Genomic DNA, 8,850 nt, shown 5'->3' on the forward strand with positions numbered 1-8,850 from the left:
CTAACAAAATTATTTATTTGGGTGTAGGCCCATTTCCTTGGAAATGGAAGAGCTAAACTGCATGTAGGGGAAGAGGTAATAATTAAACATATATAACATTTTTATACGTATATTAAAAGAAAGCATAATAAGCATGTCAAAAGAATAATCGAGTAAATGTGTAAATAATCAACAGAAAAATAAAACATAAAATAAATTCACACACATAACACGAAAAAACAAAACAACATGCAAAACATTCTTCTAAAGCGCTACGCAATTATATTCCACTAATAAAACTCTTAAAATCTATGAACATAACCCACATTTTTAATTAATAAACTTAATCCTAGAAAAATCAGCATGCAAAAGACTAAAAATTAATTCGGTAAATCCATAATTAAATGCGATACCTTCTAAACAACATTAATATTACGAGCATGATAAATAACCAAAAAAAATAAACTACTAACTACTAAATGGTATCATTACTTAATTATTTAAATAAATTGCGATTGGGCATTTATATATATATATATTAATTAAATCATGAGAACAACTAAAATAACGGGTAAAAATCATGCACTTAAATCTACGACAACTTATGAATATAAACATGTAAAAAGAGAGATAAATAAGTTTTCACATACATCGATTAGCTAAATATGCCGAGCACAACAATCGTTCACGAGAAAAATTGATGGTTACAGGACAGGTAGGTACATGTGAAAATAAACAGTCATAATTTATACATGCAGTTAAACATTGGGACGTTAGTATCATAAATGCGCTAAAACACAATGAGACGATTAAAATAAAGTATAATGTGAGAAAGATAGCAATATAATATATACTATAGCAAAATAATCAGAGAACGGAGTCATATTTAAACGGCAAAAATTCAATATAAAATAATCGACAGCAAGAAATTTAGATTAATAGGTTTCAATTCGGGAACTTCCCAAAAACGCACATAAAATATTCATGTCGCAAGCAAAGAATTAAATCGGCAAATTTAAAGAGATATTGGAATAATTATTATAAAAGCAAATGGTAAAAATCAGAAAAATCCTCTCCAAAACGCATATAAAATATTTATGTCGCAAGCAAAAGAGTTAAATCGGCAATTTACAGAAATTTGGAATAATTATCATAAAAGCAAACGGTAATTTATCGAAAAATCCTCCCCAATAATCAAGAACCGACGCAAGGCTAAACGTGCCACCTACAAACGGGAACATATGGAAGCACTAAAGATTACTTTCGGTGCCGGTGCTAACTGTTCACACCCAACGTAACGGAGAAAACGCATAAATTAAACGCTACACAAGTACGATTCGAACTCGAGAACACATGACGAAAAAACGGAAAGCAAGATAAACTAAGAATGACTAAAAGGTAGACTTACACAGCTGCAGCATTGAGAATTTTTCTATCTTCCTCTCGGGCTCAGCAAATTCTTCTAAGTTCGGATTTCTTCAAAATTCAGCAAAAATTAATAAAAATCTCGACACCGGTTTGGGCAGAGCCTTCGGCGGCAACTGGAAACTTCTACTTTAACTGAATCCCTTTCCTGCTGGAAAGTCACCCTTATATAGCTTCGTTTTGGACAGAAATAGAACCGTGCTTTTGTGTGGTACTATATGCCCTTATATGGTCATGAAAATGTGAAGATGCGTCGACCAATCGGTAAGTCCGCTTCCTTATATGGTAAAAATATGGGAAGCTGATGAAATCTCAGTTCCGGGGATGAAGTGGGGATCATTCTAGCGAGGGCTAAGATGAGTGTGCGTGCACAGATGCACTGCTGGGTTGATGACGTAGTAAGTTTGAAGCGACGGCGTTCTTTGATGTTTTTTATGCGTCTGCGTTTCGTTTGCAGCTGTTTTAGTTTGGATACAATTTTAGATGAAAGTAATTGCGATTGGCGATGTTTCTGGCGCATTATTTTGTAAAAGTTATTTGCAATGTCTGGCAAGCGCAATATTATTCGCAATTTGCGAATACGCGAATTTTGTTCCTGATAGTTGATTTTGTTTATCTATTTGAATGGTACTATATGCCGATTAGAACATGCGTGTTAATTAATTAAGATTTGCAAATTTTCGCGTTATGTTTTGAGGGTTTGTTATTAGTCTTTTTAGTTACAATTTTCTCGTGAACGAATTTAGTGACGGCTCGTCACAGTAAAGTTTGAGGTTTTGTCGAAACCAACAAAGTGAATATACGTAAATATGTAGAATGGCAGATCAAAATTAATAAGAAACTTTCGCAATGCGTAACTAAATTCACTTTAACGAACACTTTTCTTTAAAATAAACGACGTTTTTTGTTACGAAAAAACAAACAACGACTTGAAATGCAATAATACTTTTCACAATCGCACGGAAGAAATAGTTTTGTATGACACGTCAGTTAGGCGACAGGTCCGTCAGAAACGCCAACTATTCAAATTCATTTGAAGTGGCGATTCCCATGCAAAATTTTTATTTTTTTTTAATCTTTTAGCCGTCTTATTTTTTATAAATTTTCTTACATATAAACCTTGTCCTGACAATAAGGTACACGTAAAAAATAGAATCGTCCAATTCGGTGCAGCCGTTCTGAAGTTATGAGCGTACATACATTTCGGCGATTCATTTTTATTAATATAGATATAAATTTTGTATTATAATAGGGTCCACATGACGAATGACGTTTCCGGGTTTGTAAACGAAAATGTCTGTCTATCTGTTCGCGATTTTGCTAGACAAAACTACTAGACTGATTGGTTAGAGTAGTTGCTGTTGAATTTTGGGTATACTTTAAGACTATCGTATAGTTATATTTAGTTTTTAAGTCGTTTAAAAAAAAAAAAAATGAGAATTTATCTTATAATGAAAAACCGACTGCTCTGAAATCTTGTAAACGCACTACCGTAAACACGGTAAATCGTTAATTACAATTTACCTATCTGTTTAACTTCCCTAAAAACTTGATTACGTCACCTCAAAATGTTTCCAGATAAATCCTATCTACGAGTAAAAACTAAAAATATTATATTACGGTATTGTACGTCTAGAATTGTGATTGTTAGTGCAGATATTATAGTGTGGACAAAAATTCAAAATAGTGCAACAAAATTTAAAAATTTACTGTGGAACCGACCAAACAAATTGTTCTGAAATTTAGAACATGCTTTGAGGTTATCACTAGTCTGATAAATCACTGGCCAAAATTTGTTTATTTATCCCCATCAATATTTAGCTACCGTAGCCTCTAATGTTTGCAATGTAAATTTTATTTAAAATGTGTAAAAAAAATATGCGCCTGTAAGCGTGTCTTTTTTTTTTTTTTGAAAAATTGTCTTCAAAAAAATCTGTAGAATAAAAAACTTTCCATCAGGCCACACTTCTGATGGTCCGGGAAGTACTGACTAAACTCTTTAGATCAATTGTTTAAAATATCAGTTTCACATCTAATTACTGATTTCATTAAGTCATTTATTTCGTATCTAATAACACTGTTGAGAGGCTCATTTTTATCTTCGTTCAATATTCTGTTCTGTGCATTCTTGAATTTATTCTTTACCTGCATGAGTTTGTTCTTTATATCTGTAATAATTTCAACTTTCACCTTAATGAATGCTTGTAAAACTACGTTACCACTTTATATATTCAGTAAAATGATTTATTTCGTATATCGATCAATAAATTGTTTTACTTACTACATTTTTACAGCTGTAGTTTGTCGAGTTAGCACTTTTAAAATTTCCAGTTTATTCAAACTTTAAAATGGTAACTTTCATTTGTAGACCCCTTCTGATTTCTAATCTCTCTCTCTCTCTCTCCATACCTCTGATCAACTCAGATCGGCATTCGAGATCTTTTTTTCTTCCTTGTATTAGGTTCGTTATTGTTTCGACATGGAAGTGATATACAATACAACGAGCTTTATTTAATATCTAATGTTCGTGGGAAATTTTGCTTTATTTTTGACATTCAAAGAATTTGTTAAACTTTTATTTACCATATTTTACATATATAGTTTTATAGGCGTTTCTTGATACTCTTATTAGTAGGAACTATGCAATTGGCAATCGTGTTCGATGTTCCTAGTGCTTATTAATTCCCTCTGGTCCTCGTATCAGCTAACGTAACTTTTAAATAGTGTATGTACAAACGAGCACATCATTCAGAATAAAAAAAAGATTTTATGGAAAAGTTCTTTTATTGAGAGTATAGGAACAGAGAAGACATCTAAACCGATACAACAGAGCAGAGTGTAAAGAATAACAAGATACTTGTATCACATGCACATATTTACACAATTTTACATATAAAAAATACAAATACAAAACAACACCTAGAACTTAAGAAACTAAAGAGAAAACAAGTATTTCAGTACAAGGTAGCGACATTACTAAAGTTCAACAATTGAACCTACCCTCCAAATTCAAATACATACCCATTACCGAAACTGTATGGTTTCCCCGGTTCATCGTTATATTCCGGCTCTTTCACTCCACTGCTGATGGCATTGGAAATGGGTGCCGCGGCTGGTTGGTAGGGTCTGTTTTGAGCGTAGGCACCAGCAGCCACATAGGGCTGGGGCCTTTGGTACAGTTCGGGCCTGTACTGCCCATCATCTTGCTTTCCATAACTTCCAAGCCCTTGTGGCGCTGCTTGAATTGGAAGTCCTGCTCCGGGAACCGGAGCCAGCGGTTGTGGAGCTTTTGGCAAGTGATCGGCTTCTAAAATCTTGAATCCTTCTTTGCCCGCTGTGTATTTGACAGAGATTTTCCTTCCGGTGGGATCTACGTACGAGTAACCTCCGTTTCGGGAACCATCAGGAGCTATGCTTTCTCCTTGAGCAAGGCCGTTTTCTGAAGTGAAGAGGTACTTGAAGTTACCGTCATGGTTTAGTGCTTGTTTGTGACTGAGGATTTGTGGTGGCGGTGCTCTGTTGTAATTGTACTGGTCTTGGTATTGGCCTTCTCCGCCTCCGCCGTATTGGCATAAGGAGGGCGAGAATAAAGCCAAAAGTCCAATTAGCTGAAATTAAATTGAAAAAAATGATAAATTAGATGTCAATACCGGAGGATTAGAAGAACTTAAAGAGAGTAAAATAATGTTCCATGCATACATAATACAAATGTTTATACAATACGAGGCAATACCTGGTTTAAGTACATATTGCCTTTATTAAAAACAGAGAAAAAGTGTTTATGAGAGGCATTCATAAAACAAAAAGGATTTTCATTTCGAAGCAATTTTGGATTTGTGATTTAAAGCAAAACTAGAATATGTTGTGTATTTGTCCATTGTTATAATACACACTAAGCAACGACGATACGAGTTAGGTAATGAAAATATATAGCATGGAAATTAAGTTAAAATAAAAATGTCTTCTTTTTCTTATCCGGTCCTTCTTCTACTTTTAAGTATACAGAGCAAATAAATATATAATGTATAATGAAGTAATTATTTTTCGGTACTATAATGTTCAAAATGGAAGAAACAGAAATTCAACTAGATTAGAAAAATATAAAAGAAAAATCAATGAATGATCTGTTTATAGAAAACAAGAAACAGAGTAAAATACAATAATAAAAGACATAGCGTTTTATTTGAAAAAAACAAAATATCGATATTTGAAAATTGTAAACATTTAGATTTTTTTTAGCACTGTGTATAATAAGATTCAGTCTAAATGAAACCACAACAAAGTGCGTACTTCTGCTTATATTCCCATAAAATATTGTAGCACAGATGTTAAAAATAACTCTATTGCGACTTTTTTAGTAAATTACAAAAATTTACTAAAAAAGTCGCAAAAAAATCCAAGAAAATTATTCATAAACCACTACGAATGAATCATAAAACATAATTCCTTTAAATTTACAAATTAACTTCTTTCGGCTCTTTTACGTCTACAACGATCTTTAGTGTGCTCTTCTTACACTATTTCCACTCTACTAAGTAAAATTTATACAAGCTAACTAACCGAAGGATCAAACACTGAAATTAAATCAAAATCCCTCCAGTGGATATAAATACATATATTCAATAAAATTAATTTCTGTTCTTGAGTCTATACTTGCAATATTACACTGTTTCCAGCCAAAATAAAAATGTTGGGCTTAAATTATTTTCAAAGCTGTGATTTAGTTGACTATTAAAGTGATTTTTTTTTCTTGCTTCTGTAGCGTGAGCTTTCCAATTTCATGTTTTCCTGACATTGCGTAGTTTGTAGAACACAAAAATGCCGATTTTCTGTTTCCGTTTGGGTAGTTCGCGATACATATGTATGAACAGCAATATATCCATTAAAAAATTGAGAACTATCACAAAATTAAAATTTTTGATGAAAAATATGTCCCAATGCACTGTTTAAATATACCTATAGGTATCGTTTTTTATGTTTTTAATAATTTTCAAATAGGTACTGGAAAACTCATCTTTTGCAAAATTTACGTAAATATCTGCATACTATATTAAAAATTGGCCTAAAGTTATTTAAGCAGAATTTCCTTGCACAAATCCAGTTTTTTTTGTAAAATTATAAATGTTGATTTAGCAAAATTTTACTTATTTTAATATAATCTCTAAAAAAAACTATTGATAATAGTGTAAAAAAATTCTTAAGGATGGGATTCGAACCCATTTAGGCGGCAGAGTACGAATCCGACCATCCATCACTTGATCAACTCGCCCATCAGGTACGTGATGCGTGAAACACGTGACAAATATTGCACAAAACATTTTTTTGTAAAGAATATGATAAAAATTAAGGTGGATTCATAACCCACGTGTACATGAGTATATTATTTCATTAAATTCAGTAACCTTACTATGCAAAATGATGAGGGATGTCATCAAATTGTTGGTGGGAATGATTACACAAATCTTGGTTACCATCTACATGATATTCTTAAATGAAACCTAAAACTTAACAATAATAGGTCCAGTAATTTTGGTGATTATCTGACTAATAAAAATAGACACGGCAACAGGTGGATGGAAACTATTTTTTGTACTATAGGTATGAATTTTTAAATGACATCATTACATTTTTGGTGAGGATGAACAGACCAATTTTGGTGGACGTTTTAGATTCCTAAAGTGAGAATCAAATTTCAGATTTTATAAGAGTTTTAAGAAAAAATATTTGTAGCATACATCTGGTATAACCTTTTATTACTAACTACTACATGTACATTATATTCAACTATTTTGAGCCATTCAGTATTTTGTCAATACATTGTCACATAATATTTCATAATTTTTCTTACGCAAATGATAAAGCAAAAAGTTTAAGCATTTAAATTTGAGTTACAAATATATTTTTTTAAATTATCATATCAGTACTATAGAAAATAATAAAATACACATTTTGATATGCAGTATGTTAACTGCTACCTACATTTAATAATGCGAAAATAATAAAAAAAATAAAAAAAACACGGTTCGTATACGGGATCCTTAACAGAAACGAATAGCATTAAAATTTTTGTATTCTAAAAATACACAGCATGAAAGAGACAATGTCGATTGTCATGGTTTTTAATTTCGCTGATTTTGTTGACTATTAAATTAAAGTAAGTAAGTTTATAGGTAATAAATTCACTTGAAGCGCATATTTTCAGAGATAATGAAACAAACTTTTGATGCAGTAAATTTCAGCGTTTTAAGAATAAATTAAGTTATATATCAAGAGCTAAAAATAAAGATAAAATTAAAAATAAATCAATAACTGAAATATTCAGTTATCTAAATGTAACGGTATTGTAGTAATGACAGGAAGTGACAAAAGTATGTGTACAAATTAAACAAGAGTTAAAGTGGAAAAAATCCTGAAAATTTGATAACACGCTTGATACAACTGAATGCGGTGTACATTTCTGAATTCTAAAATTCCGAGCTACTATAGCGTGAAACAGACAATATTAGATTGTCATACTTGGTTAACTCCACTGACCACGATTCCGTCACCTAGAAAAATTTTAATAAACTGTGAAATTGGTATACCGAAATCTGACCAATATGTCACTCAAAGAATACAGTGAAACAAATAACAATAATAACAAATCGTTGTAATTGTTGCTAAATTACATAATAGCACAGTTACAAACGTAATTATTACCTAGACCATTTAACACTTACACGCTGATTTCCGTATACAATAGCTAATATTTAGATCGTGAAAGTGGACTTAAAAATTCAGCAAACCATACTCACTGTGAATGTATTCATTGTATCCCAACACAATTACAAACTGCACTGCACCCTTACTGATCTTGATCGCGGCTTTATAAGTGTGGTGGGTGGGCAGGTCTATAGCGAATTCGATGCCCTTGCCATGGAGAAAGTGTCCTGGCTTGGCGCTTTATATTTTTATTCGAGTATTTGCGTTACATAAACACGAATTACTTTCATTCATCAAACATGTAATGCAGGAAAATAATTGTCGTGCTAAAAAGGAATGTCATAAAAAGGGAAAAATCTGAAAAAACGGATTATTATATCTATTGTTGGGCAAGTTTTAATATTCGAGCACGTGCATTATTTTTCTGTTGGAGAAATGCGAAATTTTTGTGGCAAGTTTAGATACAAAGTAATTTCCGTTTGTCTTTGTATAAACGCAGACTGTTTCCAACAAAATCAAGAATTTTTTATTTTGATTCTTGAGACGTGATTCAACAGAATTTTAAGAAATTGAAACATAGTGAGTGTTAATGCTTATAGCTTTGACTATGTTACCACCAATAAGGCAATATCCGCACGTATTTTTAGTGTAAGCAAATTTTGCGTCACAGTCCTTTCTTGATAATGCAAATTTACGTAATTTCTTCTATAGATTTACAGTGAAACAAATTTAACTAGATTGTTA

General features: G+C 31.9%; 1 protein-coding gene across 1 annotated transcript; it reads right to left on the bottom strand.

Moving 5' to 3' along the window:
- Positions 1-4,169: 4,169 nt before the first annotated feature.
- Positions 4,170-8,310, bottom strand: LOC135129244 (endocuticle structural glycoprotein SgAbd-8-like). Its single transcript, XM_064056397.1, has 2 exons — positions 8,199-8,310; positions 4,170-5,012 (listed from the first exon to the last, which is right to left on the bottom strand). Exons 1-2 carry the CDS (start codon positions 8,211-8,213, stop codon positions 4,401-4,403), a joined length of 627 nt encoding a protein of 208 aa, XP_063912467.1. The 5' UTR covers positions 8,214-8,310; the 3' UTR covers positions 4,170-4,400.
- Between the last annotated feature and the right edge of the window lie 540 nt (positions 8,311-8,850).

Source organism: Zophobas morio, unplaced genomic scaffold, assembly GCF_036711695.1.
Source record: "Zophobas morio isolate AGI-343-1 ecotype UQ-CSIRO unplaced genomic scaffold, CSIRO_AGI_Zmor_V1 ptg000014l, whole genome shotgun sequence".
NCBI classification, from domain to species: Eukaryota; Metazoa; Arthropoda; class Insecta; order Coleoptera; family Tenebrionidae; genus Zophobas; species Zophobas morio.